Below are 20,881 nucleotides of genomic sequence, written 5' to 3' on the forward strand. Positions count from 1 at the left end.
TTTTTTTTTTTCAGTTTGCAAAAAGATTTTCAAAAAAATACTTTTCTTACTTGCGGGGTTGGTGATTGAGACAAAATGTACAGTTGCAGTTTTGTTGTACCTAATTTATTCACATTTGATCAGCATCTCCCATAGTATAAAGGCCCATCTCCTACAATCTCCTCCATTCTCCTAAAATTCTGCTGGGTGGTACAGCAAACCTTCTTGCTGCTGTTTATATGGATGTGTTATGTGGACTACCTATGTGATATAAATGTGTTGCAGGTACTTTGCTTTGCTACTTTACCAGTGCCCTTGTGACTACTGATACTGTAAAGTGGAAGATGATGATGATAAAAACTCAGGATTGGGGGGTAGAGGCAGTCTGTGATAAAACCATTGGCTGATTGTCTCAGTGATCGTGATCTGGAGGCTCAGTTCCTAACTTAATCAGTATTTAGAGATTTTACTTTCAGTAGCACATGCCTATAAAATTGGGTATTGTATATCAATACAAATACAGCAGTTCCTACTGACTTGTTTCACTAATTCATATTATAGAAATGTAAACATTTGCATATTCCTATCAAACCCTAAATAAATAATTTTAAAACCAGCCATACTTGACCTATCTAGATACTTGAAAATTGAAGTTATTTTTTCTAAAAGATCCTCTAAGATCAAACATTCCGGGGTTCAGTTTCCATCTGTTTGTAACCACTTAGAAACACCTGCTGGTTAGCAGAGTGCAACAGAAAGTATTAGTAAAGGGCTAACATTTCACTAACTGTAGTGAGCACTGAAAATATAATCCTTTTCCCATGCTTATGGACATGGAAATAAATCAGGACTCATTTTAAAGTGCTTTACTTCAAAATGTGTAAATATTGCATGATCTAGCACAGATTTAATGTAACAAAGATTTTATAATTTAGTTTTGACACCTAACCAAGCAATAGAGCAGTTTTGTTCAAAATGGTCCCTTTTAGCAGATGTACTATTATTACACTTCGGGATGCCAAGCAATTCCATACCTTTCTTTGCTGACTCTCTCTTCCATTAGGGCATGAAGCAGGCGTATGATGACTATGCAGACTCAGATGATGACCAGCAGCACGATGCCTACCTAGAGAGGATGAAGGAAGAAGGCAAAATCCGAGAGAACGCTGACTCCGATGATTCTGGAGATGAATCTGGTAGGGAAAATTGTTCAAAAGGTTTAGCTGTAAAATATACATTTTTTTTTTTTTTTTAATTTTTTTGCAGACTTATTACAGCTGCATCTAATTTCTAATAGGTAATTTAATTTCAGATACCCAGAGATTAGTCACTGGTACGAAAAATGTGTTCATGTTGCTTTTTTTACAGGTATATAAATTGGAAAAAGCCAGCAACAGTTTGGTTTCAAATGAACATAATATCTGCAGTGTTGTAGTTGTTGAGATATTGCTACTGTCATGTTCCTAATCGCAGTGGCTAGGAAATCACTAAAGATGAACTGCTGGCAATGTCCCGCATTCTTTTTTGCTACAAAAAGGCCCTTTATCAAACTAATACATTATTGGAAAGCCCCTCATACGTTAAGGCCTAACTCGCTTTGCTAGAAGGCTAGTCGCTTCCTCCTGACATGCAGTCTGGGGCCTTCCCTCACCGTACTTTCTCTTCTGCCCCTTGATGTCCTCAGTCTTCCAGCTGTACTCAGTGCTGCTCAACATGGATAACTAAAAAACATCCTGTGAGTGCAGGGTGGGATGGGGGACATGGCCACAGTACCTTGTACTCACAGTGTAATCATGTTGAGTTGGATGCTGGAGTAATTCACTAAGTTAAAGGAGTAGACCATAATGCACTGGATACATAAACTATCAAACGTCTTTACCAAAAAATTACAAAATACAAAAGCAAAAATAACAAAACAAATTTCTGGGTGTTTCACAGGTCCTTGAACTTATGAAAGTTGGAAAACTGTAAAATCTTTGAAATGGTGTAAAATCAATGCAAAAATGTATGGCTATGTTTAACCCAGAAATTTTTTTAAGCCAATTGGGAAGAAATTGTAGGCGAGTGGCAGTCCCTGTATTGTGATCCAGCTCTTCAGTACTCACCCAAAAACAGCCGGGTGGTTACTGAAAAGTGCCAGGTGGTGCTGATAAAAGGGGCTGGGAAGAACACTGTAATGCCTACAATTTTATTAAACTATATTTATGCTTAATACAAGTATAAAAATATTGTGTGTGTATGAAATGGGGAAAAGTACAACACCTAGTTGTAGACAAATGCTATAATTTTTTTTTTCCTAATGTATCTTTTAACTTCCTTGCTGACGTAGGTAACCCTGGGAGGCTTTGCGCTCCCATTCATTTTCAATCGCCTATGCGATCAAGAATTAGGGGGGCGGTGCTGCACTCTTTAAAAAAAAAAAAAAAAAAAAAAAAAAAAAAAAAGTGTTGCACTTAAATCAAAATTCTGTTTTTTTTTTTGTTTGTTTTTTGGGGGGTTTTATTTACATAAAAGGGTTGTCTACCCTTTTATGTAAAGTTACATTTCTTTAGGTACACTTCAAATCTAACATGCAAGGAAATATACATCATGTGTTATGCAACAGTGTATCCTAAATCCATTGGTGTGGGGTGAGGGGGTCTTTTAAGTGTGAATAGAGATTGTGTTGTGAATGTGTGAGCCTGAAAAAACTCTGCAGTGCTTAGGAGGCATTGGAGCCAAGATTTCACTGGATCAGGGACATACCAGTATAAGACTAGGAGAGGGAAAGACCCCCCTTACCCAGACAAAATAACCTTTTTTGGTATATTTTGTTTAAATGTAACTTGGGAGAATAAAGAGTAGGCATAGTGTGTAAACCTAAAGGAGGACATTAAGATAAATCTGTTGCCTTCCTCTTCAACATTCAGTCAGAGCCATGATTTTTTTCATTTTTTACTGGCATTTCTGTCCCAGTTGGATGGAAGTTTCTGCATTGAGGATATTTTTTGCGACCTGTTAATGGACTGAGCAGGTAACATTTGACTTTCATTCACTGTAAGCAAGTTATTCCTGTTTGCCCCATCATCAGACAAAATTTAATTTGTTTATTATTTATAATTTTTAATATTATTAAAACAGTATTTTTATAGCGCTGACATATTACACATCGCTGTACAAAGTCCATAGTCATGTCACTAGCTGACTACCCAGAGTACCTGGAGGAAACCCATGCAAACACAGGGAGAACCTGCAAACTCCACGCAGATAGTATTCTGACTCAGATTCGAACTTGAGACCTAGTGCTGCAAAGGCTAGAGTGCTAACCTCTATTTACTCTGTCCAGCAACTCCACTATACCTAGACTTTCACACAGCCTGTTGTTCCATTCAAGCCTAGTTCAGACTTTTCTGCAAAAGAATTAGAATCCATAAATTGTGTCTAAAAGGTGATGTGTTTTGTTATAGATGAATCTTTTAACCCAGGAGAAGAAGAAGAAGAAGTTGCAGAAGAGTGAGTTATTTCAACTTTTTGCACATATATAATATCTACTTAACAGTTTTATTTTGACTTGTTATTGTTTGCCTCAAACCCTTTTTTTTTCTGCTGTAGGTTTGACAGTAACCCTTCAGCAAGCTCTTCCAGTGCTGACAGTGATGAAGATGAAAGGCCACCAAAAAAACCACAATAAATGGCCTATGACTTCTGTTCTAAAGTTCCAAAATGCGCTTTTTTTTAAAGTTCAATACTATGTACATTAGAATACTTGTATTTCTGACAAGCTCATGAGATCTAGTACCACTCTAGGTTCCACTGTCAAGACCAAAGCGGACCCTGGAAACTTGGATTGAGTGGGTGTAAGAGAGGACATTTTTTAATATTGTGGGCAGTAAAAGGTTAAGGGGTACAATAATAAGTCTTTATTTTTTCCATACGTTTTGACCCTAGTCCAGGCTGTTAACAAAAAGTGACGGCATTGGAACAAAGTCTTCAAGAGATAGGGAGATAGACTAAGAAGAAGAAAGAAAGATACATGTGTGTCTTTTTATGTGTAAAGCTAAACTTGATTACAGGAAGATAGCAGAATAGGATGACCTCTGTGTGCTTCTACTTTGTCATTGGTAATCTCTGGCTGGTGTGGATCCTTGTCAGAAAAATCACTAGGAACATTCAGGAACTGTCTGGAAGGCATGTTTTAATCGCCAAACTAGCTGAAAGGAATCCTTTGGCAAAAAACTTATTATTATCTCTTTTGGAGTAGGCTGTAGTTCCAGGTTACATGCTCTGTTATCAGTGTACTCTTTCTTGGTTGAAATCGGGCAGAAATTCATGTATTTTGCTAAAACTAAACACTCCTATAACTGTTTTACTAATTCGCCTGAACCTACATTTCTTTCCCTGTTGTAACTTTTTTTGAATTATTTTATTAAGCTTCATTAAAGGCCTAAAATTTCATTTCCTGCAGCCATTTATCTAGAGTTCTTTTTTTTAGAAGCACTTTGAGGAAATTTGTATACTGTATTATATTAATACACTTAATATCCTCTTTATAGGAATGGGATCGTAAAGCTGAGGAAGCAAAGCGTGACTATGAGAAAGCCTTAAAAGAGTACAACAAAAATGCACCTGCTGATGTTCCCAAAAAGTGAGATGTTTGTCTTTTTTAAAGTAACCTTTCCCCTGTTGTCACCAAATGACTTTCTTTAACCTATTTTTTTTTTTAATAAGGGAGAAGAAAACAAAAGGGGAAAAGAAGACATCAGGGAAAGCAGACAAGAAAAAGCTTGTTAAGTCTGCATCTCCTGCAAGAACACCTGTTAAAACCAACACTGTTAAGAGCAAAGAGTTTGTGTCCAGTGATGAGAGCTCTTCAGATGAAAGCACACATAAAAAGGTTAGGCTTGGATACAAAAGTCTTTTTATTTCACAACATTCTATTTTAATCATTTAGGTCAAGGGTGCCAAACCTACAACCCGCAAGCCACATCCGGCCTGTAGAGCTGCCAGGTCCGGCCCTCTGCTCATACCCTCTCTGCTAACTGTCTTGCGAGGGAGCGAATGGGGAGCGTGCATCTCCTATATTACTCTGAGATCATGCTGCTAGGAGAGGGAGCTTCCTGAGCTTGTTCAGTGTTAGCTCCCTGGGAGTGGTTGTGTATTATAGACCTGGCAATCGGCTGTGACTGCTCCCCGTCCACCTTGTACTGTTAGATGTATCCTACCTTGTGCAGCAGCGGCATGAGAGCTGTGTCTTTGTCCATGCTGCTGTCATTATCCCCATGTAAGCCTTCATATCCCCTACACAGAGTGTCAAAGAAATGTGATATTTTCAGGGTACACAGGACCCTGAGAGCTGTTACTAAACCAAATTTCAGCCCCCTAAACATAAGTTGCATAATGTGGGGTCACAGGCATAAAATCCTAATAACAAGCAAGGATATTTTCACATTAAGGGAAGGGCTATTTCAAGACCTTGGTACCCAAAATGAGTTTCCATGTTAGAGACCCCTAGGGGCCTCTTCCATGGCCCCGTTAGCCATAATAGTGCCTCATCCCATATATTTAACAAAAAAGACAAGACACCACGTAGAGTGGATTTCGTATGGGATTTAAAAGGCACATATCCCCAAAGTAATGACCAAATCAATCTTGTGTTGATTAAAAACAATATATGTTAATTACAATAGTCTTTAATCCATAAAAACATATACATTTTGACAAGTTACAACTACATAAAACATTCTTAGTATATCTATCTGCTTAGGTTGTTACAATTGAGATCCTAGTACAATCATCAATTCACATTTGTGTATAGCTGAACACCAGACTTGTAAATTTTACTCAATGCGTTACGTGGACATATAGCCACTTCTTCAGGAGTTATTACATGGTGCACATAAGCCAAGTATTTTTGCTTGGAACAATCACAGAATCACAACCAATGGCGTTTATATTTCAACTGTAGATAAGGGAGGTCCAGGAGGCCATAAAATATACCCGACAGTGATGTTAGAACCCTGGGGTGTTGTGATGGTTTTTTAAGTACAGGTCTTTCAGCAACAGGTAAGTTGGTACACGCCCTGAAGAGCACTGTATAGGGTAGACAAAAAGTTTGAAAGGGTTCTGACAGATCACATCTGACCAGACCTCTTGCAAGGGATGTCTTACAAAATGTGCCAAAACCATCCTTATAAAAGTGTCTTTCTCATTCTCCTGTTTGTCTATAGCTGCAAAATGGAAACTTGTACAAAAATTGTTTTTGTTTTCTTCCTTTAGGGATCAGATGAAGAGATGGCCAGCACTCCTCCAAGTTCTGATTCAGATTGATTGAGTAGATATTGCAATTCTGCAGAATAATGAACTTTTCTAATATGAGTTGGACTTGAGATTGAGATGAGATGAGTGTGGTAGAGAAGAGAACATGTATATTTGTATCCCTGCAGCTACAAGCATAAGGCTATCCTTGGTGGAAACCTCAATCTCATCTTTATATTTCTCAGCTGCCATTTCTTGTCAGTGTTCTGGATTTTTTTTTTCCTTTGTAATAAAATATGCTTTTGATTTTCTTCTGGTTTTTCACAATTTCCCTTTTATATATCCTGAGAGCTAATTGCTAATTTAATTTTACAGCCTTCACACACTACCTCTGCTGTCTAGCACTTATGAGATGCCTCATGGACGCTAAGTGTGTATAATTTAGTTAAGGAACTTTAAAAAAAAGTCCCTGGGTGAAAGCAAAGTACAGAAATCAATCCAGAGGCTTAGATAAAAAAAATAAATATCCATGGTTTCCATCCCATGTTCTTAAAGTGAACCTGTATTTTGCCAATGCAGGAAAAAACAGCTTTAAAGCTGATCCCAAAAGCTTAACATATTTACAATTGTTTTTTTCTTTCTTGATTCTCTGGTTTACTCCTGGGAGCAAAGTGAGGAAGAATGTATAGAGTTCTAGCCATGCCTTTTGAGTTGTTTCATTTAAAACTAATTGTGGTAATATACAGAACCAAAATTAAAAAAAGCTTTCTCTCTCCAAATTTTTATAGACCTAACTGTATGGAGAGTGCAGACAGGACACCTGAACACAAACCAGGCCATAGCATTCACCTATACCTATATAATTACACTTGTTTACACTCAAATGAACTTGTTAAACACATTATATCTGAAATATAATAAAAATGCTTTTTGTAATGTACACAATCCAGGTTACAATAATGTGAATGTCAGGTTGTATAATAGCTCATCTGAACTTCACACTAATAGAAATACAACTATGCACTGGGCTTTACAAAGAATACTGCAAAATTATTCGGGTGAACAAACGTCAAATTCGAACTCTATTAAAGTCACTAGGGGAAAAATTCAGGTTGTTTTTCAGGACTGTGTAGAGCTTCTACAGCCCATAAATACATTTAAAAAGACATGTCAAGACTCCCCCTGCTCTGCACAACACTGTACAAGAAAAAAAACAAAAAAAAGGAATGTTTTTTTATGTTGCTGGCAAAGCCATTTTATGAGGCTGTCAAGGGAACATGCCCAAATTTTATACTGGTCTCCGAGTAGAGGCACAGAGGGCCACGAGGGGGTTCCTCCAGTCCAAAAATTAGCCACAAGGTTTCACCGCTCCGTTTCAAGCCATACACAGGCTTTAAAATACAGGCAGAGGTCCCTAAAGGGGGGTCTTTCTGTCAAAAATTAGCCAGCTACACAGCTCTGTTATAAGTTACAACTGACAGATGGCAGCAGCAGGAGGCGGTGGGCACTGAGATGGACCGTGGACAGCACTGGTAACGAGCTGGGTACTGGGCAGGCGGTAGCAGTAACAGCATGAGGAGGAGGTGGCAGGCTCTGAGACAGAGTGTGGACCTCATTGTTAACTGCCATCTAGAGCTGGGTACCGGGCATGAGGAGGAGGCAGTGGGCCCTGAGACAGAGTAAGGACGGCATTAGAGGTGAGGCCATCATCCTTTTATGACAGTGTAGAAGATGTAGCTATTGGGATGAATGGGATTCCCACTGTCCCTACAGTGGCCGTGGGCCCTGAGACGGAGTATGGATGGCTGTGTTACTCCTTCTGCTCTTACTGCTGCCGCCTACCCAGTACCCAGCCAGGTACCAATGCTGTCCACGCTCCATCTCAGAGCCCACTGCCTCCTCTTCCTGCTGTTCCTGTTGCATGCCCCAGGCTTGATCAATATGAGCCATCAGGATGCAGGTATACTTCCGATGAGCCAGCTGATTTGAGTGGGTGGCATCTTTAACCCTGGAGCTCAGCTCGAAGTGGAAGTGCATGTCAATCACATCAAATTGGTGCAAATCTGCCGGAGTGGAGCTGTAGAAATTCACTTCCATGATGTCCCAGCGCACATTAGGAATTGGGTACTCTAGCACTTTACCAGCTTTGAATCCAACAGACATGGACATGTTGCATATCACCAGACATTTGGGGCTCAGCACCTCGGTGAGCCGAATAAACAGGTGGTCCAGGTTAGTTTTGTACATTTGCAGTGATTGCTCATGATACCTGATAATCCTATATACACGAGTTGATGATGACAACGTCGAGCTGAGGTCCATGTTCAAAGTTACCCAGCACGCTCTTCATGTACTTTAAAGAGACACGGGTCAGGAAATAGAACCGTACAAGGTGATGGTCAGTTCTGTAATGACACACTTCGCGGTAAATTATGCCATTGTGCATTTCACTCAGAGATCCCTCAACGTGTCATTTGCAAATGACATCTCACCCTTCCCTTTCAGCTGCTCCTCAGTCCGAAACTCATCATTTTGCAGTATTTTCACAAGATCTTTGTTGATGGATCTTTGAATGGAGTCTCCCAGGACAGCCACATACTTGTTGTGGAGAAGTCTCCGGAAATCTGCTGAGCTCAATAACTTCATGGCTCAATGTGGTCATCCAGGACCTCTCGGTTCTCGTTAAACATACCGGTGACTCCCATCTCATCCCCCCAACATATACAGAGAGACTGCTGTCCCACTTCCCAGTTCCGGGGTAACATCCACAGAAATTCAGTCCAATAAAGCGTGGTACCGATGGATGAAGCAGAAGACGTGGCCTTCTACATTCAATCACAAATTTCAGATTACACACTTGCATTACACATTGTCATTAAAGATGCATTTCACCCTGCTCTAGATACCAATTACTAATGCCTTCCACACTCTGTCTCAGGTTCTGCCATCAAGTGAAAGCACATGAAAGGGAACGGGCTTGGCGGAATCAGCGGGGAAAGAAGACTCTGTTGAGCTTGAGTCTAGTCTGGCATCTAGAGCTGGGTACTGGGCAGTGGTCATGCGGCATCAGTAAGAGCAGGAAGAGTAGGCGGTGGGCCCTGAAAAGTGTGGATAGCATTGTTAACTGGCATCTAGAGATGGGTACTGAGAGGAGAAGGTGGTAGGCGAGCAAGGACGGCATTAGTGGTTGAGGCCATCACCTATATGGACAGTGTAGAAGCTGTAGCTACTGGAGACATTGCAGTGTAGGGGACTGCCTTTTCCTATCTGCTAGCTGTAACTTTGTAAAATGCGTCATGGACAGTATTGTTAACTGGCATCTACAGCTGGGTACTGGGCAGGCGGTAGCAGTAATAGCATGAGTAGAAGGCGGTTGGCCCTGAGACGGAGTGTGGATGACATTAGTAACTGGCATCCATATTTGGTTACTGGGCAGGCAGCAGCAGTAACAGCAGGAGGAGGAGGCAGCAGGCTCTGAGACCAAGTGAGGACGGCATTGGTATCTGGCATCTTAAGTTGGGTACTGGGCAGGCAGCAGCAATAACAGCATGAGTAGAAGGTGGTTGGCCCTGAGACGAAGTGTGGATGACATTAGTAACTGGCATCCATATTTGGTTACTGGGCAGGCAGCAGCAGTACCAGCAGGAGGAGGGGGCGGTGGGCTCTGAGACCAAGTGAGGACGGCATTGGTATCTGGCATCTAGAGTTGGGTACTGGGCACACGGCAGCAGTAACAGCAGGAGGAGGAGGTGGTGGGCTCTAGACAAAGTGTGGACGGCATTAGTAACTGGCATCTAGAGTTGGGTACTGGGCAGCAGCAGTAACAGCATGAGGAGGAGGCATTTAGCACTGAGACGGAGTGTGAACGACATTAGTAATTGGCATCTAGAGTTGGGTATCAGGCAGGCAGCAGAAGTAACAGCATGATTCAAAGGCGGTGGGCCCTGCGATGAAGTGTGGACGACATTAGTACCTGGTATCCAGATTTGGTTAAAGTGCAGACAGCAGCAGTAACAGCAGGAGGAGGAGGCAGCGGCCTCTGAGACCAAGTGTGGACGGCATTAGTATCTTGCATCGACAGTCGGGTACTGGGCAGGCGACAGCATCAGTTACAGCAGGAGGAGGAGGCGGTGGGCTCTGAGTCGGAGTGTGGACGGCATTAGTATCTGGCATCTACAGTCGGGTACTGGGCAGGCGGCAGCATCACTTACAGCTGGAGGAGGAGGCGGTGGGCTCTGAGACGGAGTGTGGACGGCATTAGTATCTGCCATCTATAGTTTGGTACTGGGCAGGCAGCAGCATCAGTTACAGCAGGAGGAGGAGGCGGTGGGCTGTGTGACGGAGTGTGGACGGCATTAGTATCTGGCATGTGAAGTTTGGTACTGGGTAGGCGGCAGCATCAGTTACAGCAGAAAGAGGAGGTGGTGGGCTCTGAGATACGGTGTGCACGGCATTAGTATCTGGCATCCACAGTCGAGTACTGGACAGGCGGCAGCATCAGTTACAGCAGGAGGAGGGGGAGGAAGAGGCGGTGGGCTGTGAGACAAACTGTGGACGGCATTAGTATCTGGCATCTAGAGTTGGGTACTGGGAAGGCGGCAGCAGTAACACCAGGAGTAGGAGGCGGTGGGCCCTGTGACGGAGCATTAGAGGTTGAGGCCATCACCTCTATGGACAGTGTAGAAGCTGTAGCTAATTGAGACATGAATGGATGAACGAAAATCACACTTTCCATACCTACTATCTAGTGAAACCACTTTGGCATAAAAGGGAACGGGCTTGGTGGAATCCACAGGGAAATACATACATTTTTATCATTTGTGGATGTCTAGCAAGTGCTATCACAGTTAAATATCTGTATTTGTTTCAGATAAATACATACATTTTTATGGGTTTTAGGATACATAGATACAGAGTGTGGGCAGCTTTTACCCTCTTCCTCCCTCTACCCCTTTCAGAGTGCTCTGCAACCTCATCCTCCTTTTCTTCCTGCCTATGATGATCTCCTTGTTTGCCCCATGTCGGATCAAGGACATCATCACCATCATCATCAGAAGAGACAGTTTCCTTGTATGTGCCGAAAGGAAGCAGCGGCCTTTAAGAGCCAGTTTGAACCAGACATTGTAGAAATGTTTTGTGTGGCTTGACACCCTGCAAAATACTTTGTAGCTAATATGCTTCACAAAGTTTAAATTTGTACAGTAAGTGGATTTTTTTATTGGGGTGAGGGGGTTGACACCAAAAATGCAAGTGCGCTGTGTGTGTTGTATGCAGCACTTTCCTTCAGTGGTAACTATATACTGCAGTACACACTAAGTGTGTGTGTCTGTCTCTCAGTACAAGTGTGATACTGTGCACACAGTCAGGGAGGGTACCCTGCCTCTGGCTTCATGTTTGTAACACACTGACTATCTATCTATCTATCTATCTATCTATCTATCTATCTATCTATCTATCTATCTATCTATCTATCTAACAGTGAAACACTCTTCCTATCTGAGTACAGTAGACTTCAAGACTGCACCAATACAGTACAATCCAACAATCTATCTGACTAATAGTGTGAGTGTGACACAGTCTAACTAATTAAAGCACTTTTTTTACTTTGACAAAGCAAGCCAAGCAGCACAGAAAGGTTGTGATGCTAGCAAATCTCTGTCATGAGTGATAAATGCAGGCACGCCCTGGCTGCTTGTGTGGCATGCAGTGACAGACAGCCAATCGGCTGCCTGCCACAACACACATGGAGGGGAGCATCCCTGCTGGTTTTAAAGGGCCCTAGGCATTATGGGGGAGGTCCCTAGGCATTGTGGAAGGGTCCAATTCGGGGCTTCGAATCCAACAAAATTTGGGTCCGGTCGACCCGAATTCGAACTGTCATTTTTGGGTCGAACATTAGGACGTCCCGAATTCAAACAACAGCACTACTCATTAGTCACTAGCATGGTACCGATACACTGGCGAAAGGGAGCAAAGTCATTACTAGGTAATTACAGACCAGTTAGTTTAACGTTCATAGTTGGAAAGATCCTAGAGAGTTTGATAAAGAACCACATAGGGGAATTTCTGCTAGAAAATATTATTATAAGTTATAGCATGACTTCAAGAAAGACTAAAGTTGTCAAACAAAATTTACTCTCTTTTTATGAGGAAGTAAGTAAACAAGTAGACAGTGGAATAGCAGTTGATATAATGAACATGGACTTTGCTAAAGCATTTGACACAGTACCCCACAGACAGTTAATTTGGAAGTTAGAATGAATAAGTTTAGAAAAGTAAATCTGTAAATGGATAGAGAACTGGCTTAAAGATCGCATCCAGAGAGTTGTAATTAATGATTCGTACTCTGAATGGTCTAGGGTTATTAGTTGTGGACCCCAGGGTTCAGTGTTGGGACCTTTACTGTTTAACATCTTTATAAATGATAAAGAGTTTGGGATTAAAAGCAAAAACAGAAAAGAAACATTACAGAATTTGTTTTCTATGAGGTTATTATTGAGGTAATTATTTCAAAAACTAGTGCCAGTCTAGCAAAACCAATGCTATATTTGGAATCTGTGCATCAAACATAACCTAAAATGACTTTAATCTGTTTGGGAAGAAAATGTTTGTTGACCAGTGTAATAATTTGTTTAAAATGATCAGTTAGGAACAAATATCCATTGCCATTAATCTCTGAGCTGTTTGATTGACTTTAAGAGGCGTCGGTATTTACCAAGTTAGACTTGCGTGGTGCCTACAACCTGATCGGCATTCGTGAAGGGGATGAATGGAAAACTGCCTTCAACATCCGGGATGGCCATTACGAGTACTTGGCAATGCCTTTTGAGCTCTGTAATGCGCCAGCGGTTTTCCAGAATTTTGTGAATGACATCCTCCGGGACCTCCTTTATGTCTGTCTAGACGTTCCTGGGCTTTGCTAATTACTACCGGCAATTTATTAAAGGCTATTCCACACTGATTGCCCCAATTACAGCTATGACTAAGAAGGGTAGTAACTGCAAAGTCTGGTCACTGGAGGCGCTCCAGGCCTCAGCACCTGATGACAGCCCTTCTTTTTATAGGTGGACGCTTCCTATGTTGGAGTTGGCGCAGTTCTTTTCCAGAAAAATGCGTCCAGAAGGCTAAGATCCTGTGGTTTCTTCTCTAAGAAGTTTTCTCCTGCTGAGAGGAACTACTCCATCATAGACCACGAGCTTCTTGCAGTTAAACTTGTCTTAGAGGTATGGCACCATCTACTAGAGGGAGCTCGACATCCTGTAATCATTTACACAGACCAGAAAAAAACCTGCAGTATTTACAGTCTGCCTGAATCCTCATCAAGCCCAGTGGGCACTCTTCTTTGGCAGGTTTGATTTCTTACTCACATATCGAATAGGTTCCAAAATTATTAAAGCTGATGTCCTTTCTCGCTCCTTTGAAAAAGGGGACCTAGAAATGGAACCCACTTTTTTATCGACCCTGCGCGAATCATGCCCATTGCTATAGTCTGGCTGGACCAGATTCCCCCCCGGAAAATCATTTGTTAAAAAGAGCCAGCGCCCTTCAGTTCTTCAATGGGGTCATGCTTCTAAGGTTGCTGGACAATACAAAACCTTTGAATTTATCAACCGAAAATAAAGGTGGCCGAATTTGAAGACGTCTGTGACTTTGTGGCTGCTTGCAGATCCCCCTTCGGTCCTTTGCAGCCACTTCTGACCCCGGAAATACCATGGACCCTCTCCCAAGTTGGCTCTGCGTTTCATTGGTCCTTTTCCTGACCTGTGTCAGATTAACCCAGTTACGTACACGTTGAAACTGCCTCCTTCTCCAAAGATCCATAATTCCTTCCACGTTTCACTCCTTAAACTGGCTATTTTCAATAAATTCTCTATGAAGACTATACCTCCTGGACCTGTCCCTGCTGCTTCAGAAGAAGAATTTGAAGTGGAACAGATTTTGGACTCCAAACTCATCTGGGGATCATTGCAATATCTGGTGCATTGGAAAGGCTATGGCCCTGAAGAACGTTCCTGGGTCCCTTGTAAGGGACCCAGGAACGGGTTGCCGGGAATACTAAGAGGGGGGGGTACTGTCACAAATCCCTGTAGGTCGAGGGGATCTGTGCCTCCTTCAGTGCCACCCACCTTTCACTCCCCTGCTACTAGCACCAGCTCTGCTAAGGAAAAAACATCTCCTTGATACACTTCCTGGTCCAGGTCATGTGATTCCAAAAATATTCCAAAAATATAAAAATGGAGGGGTCACAGTCATCATTTGAAAATTCTAAAGAAAATTAAGAAAAAAATGTAAAGGGTAATCAATTGTGGAAGGTCAAATTGAGAGATAAGTTGTGTAGAATGTGCTCTGTTTGGGATGCCTTCGTTTCAAATATGGGCCGATAGATCTTATAAAAGTGTACGGTTTACAGTGTTCCTCAATGTCCTAGGCTTGAGATTATCAATGACCCCTGCCAGGAGGACTGAAGCAATAGTAAACCAGTCTGGACAGGAAATACCACCAGGTGGTCAAAATGACCAATGTGTTGGGCTAGGTACACACGTGCAATAATTGTTGTTGCAAAACGAATAATTAACGACCGTTCAACAATGATGCATGAATATTTTAAATGATTGTATAGCGCCCGATTCTGTAAATGCTGTAACGATACAATCGTTCAAAGATCATGTATACAAGCTAGATGCGATCGTTTGATCGATGCAGGAAGTGACGTGTACTGGAGGAAGTGACGTAGTACAGGAAATAACAGTGTTAATAACGAGTGTTATTACAAAAAGAACATGTCTTTTTTTTCAAAGAACGTTCATCAGGCAGACTGTTCCCTTACCTCTCTCTGCAATATGCCTTTCCAAGCCCTCTCAAGTAAGAAGAAAGTAGCTTTTGCTATGGTTTATGTGCAAAGTGAGGGGCAAGATGAACATGATGTGCAAAGGCAAGTTCTGAAGAAGTGCAGGGTTTGGTGTAAAAATTGGTTGATGGACTAAGACACCATTTCCCATGAGAATCTGCTACGGGAACTGCGCTTGACATCCCCCAGATCACTACAAAAATTACTGTTGGATGTATGCTTCAAGAAATTACTTGCCGCAGTGGGACCTTTTCTGCAGAAACGAGATACCTGCATGAGAAATTCCATAACAGCTGAACAGAGGTTGATCGCCACATAAGGTACTTTGCCACTGGAAGATCTCTGCAGGCCATGATGTTTTCCACTGGGATCTCACCGCAAGCATTGGGCCATATCATCCCTGAGACGTGTGCCGCAATTATCGACAGCTTGAAAGATGAGTACATGAAGGTAGGTACCCCATACAATCAGTAGGCAAAAGAATGTACACTTTTACTTTAAAAAACAGAGAACATTTATTTAACAAAGTGCAACTTTTTTGTAAAACTATCGCTCATAAAGTATAAATAACAATGTTAACAGCAACATAACTGCACTAAATAGTTCTGACACATTAAAGTTATAAATCTGTATATTAGCGACTTGCATGGCCAAAATTATAGTCACTTGGCTGAAAAGAGGAAGGGCAGTGGCAAGGCTCATATTGGTGTCTTGGAGGGTAGTTAGATACAGGAGAAGGGTGAGGCTGCTGGTACAGAGTGGGGAAGGAATAAGTAGGGTAGTGTGGGTTTAATTGGTGCATCCACCCTTTGTTGGCCACATCAGTGACGATCAGCTCCACAGCACATGCTTGTTCTGGGTCCATCTTTCGCAGTTTTACAGCAATGCTGAAGCCAAAGGCATCAAACTGATCCTCTTTTTGGCAGAGTATGGACATAGCTTGCTGCAAAGTTTGTTTCTTTTCCAGCTCCTAGTTTTCTTTTCCGACTCCTTTTTAGGCTGAGGCTGGAAGTCACCGGAGTGGATGTTGCAGCTGGTGGACTCTCCACTAGGTCACTGCAGGAAGTCTGCCAAACTGTAGAGGGAATGAACTTTGTGTTTGTTGCAGATGAAGCATTTGCATTACATGACAACTTTTTAAAACCATTCCCTCAGAAGAATTTGCACCAACAGAAAAACATTTTCAACTACAGGCTATATCGTTCTATGAGGATGGTTGAGAATGCATTCGGTATTCCAGCAAATCGATTCAGAATATTTTATACTGCTATAAATCTGCGCATGGACAAAATTGACAAGGTAGTCTATGCTTGCTGCAAAATTTTCTACGCTGGAATAATTGCAGTGCAACCTTTTTTCCCACTAATAGATCAAGATTATGCTACAGCAGCACACATGGCACTGGCGGAAAGCAGTAGCCAATTCACTGGTCTAGTGGATCTACAGCATGCAGTACTGCAGAATGCTTCAGTGTGGGCAAAAGAAAGCCGAAACAGGTACTTAACAGTACTTCAACACCACTGGAGCAGTGGAATCCAGGCTGCACACTGAGGGACGACCTTCCTCTTGATAGGTGGTGAAAGAAAACAGGTTGAAGTACCATAATTTAGGTATATATATATCTTCTGCGCCAGCACCTGACCGCTGTGAAGCCTTCACCTGCTTTACATAGTTAATGTTGGCCACAGGATTTATGCTTTTGCAGAGCTCAACCATAGCATTGTACGCCTTCATCTTTAGGTAAAGAACGCTCCGGTAGGAAAAATCGCGTAAATGAAGGTTCAAGCGAAAGCACGTGGATGACTTTGAATGGGTAATTTGTCACCAGATTTTCCAGCACACCTTGCGTTTCCTGTCCTGTGTCATCATATCCCACGCCTGTCATATTTAGAAAACATGCCAAGTCAAAACAGCAGCAGCAGCATAACCAATAAGTCATGAGGAGATGGAGGTCATGCTGAGCATCCTTGACAAGGCAGATTATGATGGCAGGAGGGCTTTTCATCCACATCCGAATGCAAGGAAGGATAGAATTTTGGAGACTGTGCAGAGGAGGCTGGAGGACAAATTTGAGGTTCAGCATTCCAAGAAACAGCTCTGCAAGTGGTGGTCAGACTTGAAAAACTGAGAGAGGGTCATGCTTGATGAATTTAGACGTTGCATCCCCAAAAAACGTAGGTATAAATATTATATGTTGACTGCGCCTAATGACTTCAACAGATGTGTTTGGGGAGGGGGGAACCTGCATTTTTTTTAATGTTTAGTGATTTGTTTTTTTTTTAATTAGGACGACAAGCATTAAAACAAAAGATGGCTGCTAGGGAGCCAGAAGTACAGCCAGAGCAAGAGGTTTACCCTGAACATGAAGGTAGGATATTGCCATATACTCAAGTCTAAAAATATATCATAACATACATGTTAAGTATGTTTATATTTTCTTTCTACAGAGTTGAATAAGGCTTCCCCTACGGAGCCTATCGAGGAGGCAGTGTGCACCTCCCCACTGGATCTTGACCCGGGTATGCACCTGAAAGGTAGAGAGATAGGTTAAGTATGATAACGTGTAAATTATGTTATTGTTTTTTTCTGTACAGGTTTACTTTGTATCTCCTGAAGTTATTCCAGAGAGAGAGCAGGAAAGCCCCGAGCCGGACACATCAGGCCAGACGGAGAGCGTTGGAGGTGAGATGACGAGGGGAGAGCCGAAATCTGTTGGTAAGCATTTATACATTATGCATGCAGAAAAATGTGTCATATCTATGTGTTCACTTACCTGTACAATATCTGTAAACTTAATATGCTTCTTTATTTTCCCACACAGGTGACGTTTCAAGGAAAAAAATGTTGTCCAGGATAGAGGCACTAAACGTCATTATGCACACATCGGAGGCACTGAGGGCTACAACTAGGGAGCTGGAGTCTCTCAAAAAAGAGATGCAGCAAGCCCAGTAGAAAATATTTTTTCTATTTATTCACTTTTTTATATTTTGTATTTGTTTTGTATCTGTTAAATAAAGTTTATAAAAATGTTGTACTTGTAAAATTGTACTTGCAATCGGCAATTGTTCGTTTCCAACAACAATTATTGCGTGTACGTAGCCTTAATGATCCTCTGGCATCCAGTTGTGCAAGATCACTTATGAGGAGGAGGCGGCAGGTCCTGGGACGGAGTGTGGACAGCATTGTTAGCTGCAATCTAGAGCTGGGTACCGAGCATGAGGAGGAGGCAGTGGGCCCTGAGACAGAGTAAGGACGGCATTAGAGGTTGAGGCCATCATACTTTATTGACAGTGCAGAAGATGTAGCTATTTTTTTATTATAATTTAAATTTATCAGGAGTTGGAGTCGGCACATTTTTATCGACTCCGACTCCAGGTACCCGAAATTGTCTCCGACTCCACAGCCCTGGTTGTCATTTGTTTATGTCCGTAATGTGCAACTCCTATTTAATGTAAACCGGTAATATGTTGGCACTCTTTAAATGCAGTTTATTAATAATCTACCCAGAAGTACCAGTTATATTTCTGTGTTCCCAGCAGTCAAGGATCCAAAGGTAAGGCATGTTCATGCTGTTTGTTTAAAGTTATTGTTGGCCACACCTGCACAGAAAGAAATGTCACTGCTGCAACACACTTTGAAAAAGTACAACACACATTGTGTAGATGGTAATCTCATTGTCTTGGTTCAGCAATCCTTATATGGATGCTTTAGGATATGTATCTGTTCTAACACATAATGATGTTTGTAGTATGCTTCCCAGGAGGCAGATAAAGAAAAGGCGGATTTACTAAACATCTTTTGTTAGCGCTATGTACTTGAAGGAAAATGGTGGAGATCAAATACAAAATAGAAATAGCATTGTCACAGCCTTAAACAAACCACAATGGCTCAATACTGCTATGACTAAGCAATAGTTTAAACCCCCTAGCGGTAATTCCGAGTGTGACTCGGGGTGGAATTTACCTGCAAAAAGCATTTGTCAACCTGGAACATCTGACTGGTTGTCACTTCACGGAGTACATTCCACCAACCCGGAGAAAGGAAGCACCTACAAGGATGTGCGTTGTTTGCTGCTCAAAGAGTGATGACAGTGGAAGGAAGATCCACGAGGAAACCAGGTTCTACTGTCCTGATTGTGATGTTGAACTTTGTGCAGCACTCTACTTCAAAATCTATCATTACTGGGATGTCTACTAGTAATTATTTTTTTCCCCAAAATCTAAATTTAATTGAAATTATTATTTATCAACAATATTGCACCCTTAGAAAATTTTTGACAAAAAAATAATTAAAATTAATTAAATAATTAAAATAAATTACATTGAATGTTTTTATATTATTTCATTATAATTTATGATTATAATATAATAAATAAGGTATTGTACCTGGGAGTTATTTTTAAGAATTACAGGGCCACAATATTAAACAACAAATTTCCATGCAAAAAATGTTAAGTCTTTTTGCATAATAATACTGACATAATTAGAACTCTAGGGGGGTTAACAAAATTAGGTAATAAAATACCAGTTGGATTAAAACCATTTGGGTAGAAATCGCTTGCAGCAACCTCTTTAATTATTTCTCTAATTCAGAGCAGTGCACCATGCAAGATAATCTGCAGTCCCTGCGCCTTATAAAAAGCACAGTTGTGAACCAACAAAATCCTGGGTAAGTATTTCCCTGTGACATGAATAGTCAATTTTCAGACACAGGAAAACGGTCCAAATTTTTTACATTGCTGCTGATACAATACCCCTAATAAATCTCAACTCAAATGGGAGCTTAGAAGGATAACTTGTTTTTTCAAAAGTCATCAACATCCTTCACTTTTGCCTGCATTCTCTACCAATTTTGGGGACAGCTTTAAGCACAGAGCTGTGCTCAGTACGGCTCAATGCCATATGCCAAATCTGCAGACGCTCAATGCCATATGCCAAATCTGCAGACGCTGTGCAAGGGACTGAGCGGCTGATGGGGTGCCTGTGACACATAGCTGGCCACTTGCCGCCAAGCTCATCTAATAATATTCTTTTTTTAAATTTATTTATATATGTTTAAATTATATTTTGAGCAAAACATCAATATTGTTAAATAATGTTCTAATAAAATGATTTAAAACTGTCCTTGTTTTTCAATATATAGTATAGTTCACCTAGGGGGTGTGCTATTAAATCACTCCTTGAAAAAGTGACCCAAAAAAGGTTGGGAATCTATGGTCTGGCCACTTTTTTTTGGCTTGTGAGCTACTTTTAAAATGATCAAGTCAAAATGATCTACCAATAAAAAATTTGGATCTAATAACTCCTGTACGCGAGAGAGTTTATTTTGAAAGGCAGGGCTCCGTGATCTACTCGCTTTGCCTTTGCGATCTACCGGGAGATTGCAATTCACCTGTTGGGCACCCCTGCTTTAGACTCTAAGTCAGGATTTGCAAATTACTCTAGCCATATCCTGCCTGCATTCTTTCTGGTTTCTGAAATACTCAGTTCAGACAGTCTGGCACAATAAAGCACTCCACGTTTATTGTTACTCAAATTACTTTATTCCCCATTCTGATGATCAGTTTAAACTTTAACAGGCCTTGACATTGGCTGCATGCCTTCATACATCTGCCATGTGATTGGCTTATTAAATATTTGTATTTTCAAGCAGTTAAACGGGTGTACCTAATAAAGTGGCCAATGAGTATATTAAACTTATTTTAGATATGGGGTTGTGGTAAGCACTCTGGCCTTTGTAGCACTAGGTCCCAGGTTCAAATCTTGGCCAAAGCATTATCTGCATGTAGTTTGCATGTTCTCCCTGTGTTTGCTTGGGTTT

General features: G+C 41.3%; 1 protein-coding gene across 1 annotated transcript in view; it reads left to right on the plus strand.

Moving 5' to 3' along the window:
• The window catches only part of SSRP1 (structure specific recognition protein 1), a gene marked incomplete in the record, with an annotated part of 27,641 nt that extends 21,117 nt beyond the window's left edge, over positions 1–6,524 (plus strand). Inside the window, 6 exon segments of the mRNA XM_072423185.1 lie at positions 1,043–1,175; positions 3,426–3,471; positions 3,571–3,646; positions 4,512–4,603; positions 4,687–4,852; positions 6,235–6,524. Of these exon segments, the coding sequence (XP_072279286.1) occupies positions 1,043–1,175; positions 3,426–3,471; positions 3,571–3,646; positions 4,512–4,603; positions 4,687–4,852; positions 6,235–6,285 (564 nt within the window).
• Positions 6,525–20,881: the final 14,357 nt, after the last annotated feature.

This window comes from Pyxicephalus adspersus, chromosome 10, assembly GCF_032062135.1.
Source record: "Pyxicephalus adspersus chromosome 10, UCB_Pads_2.0, whole genome shotgun sequence".
Taxonomy (NCBI): domain Eukaryota; kingdom Metazoa; phylum Chordata; class Amphibia; order Anura; family Pyxicephalidae; genus Pyxicephalus; species Pyxicephalus adspersus.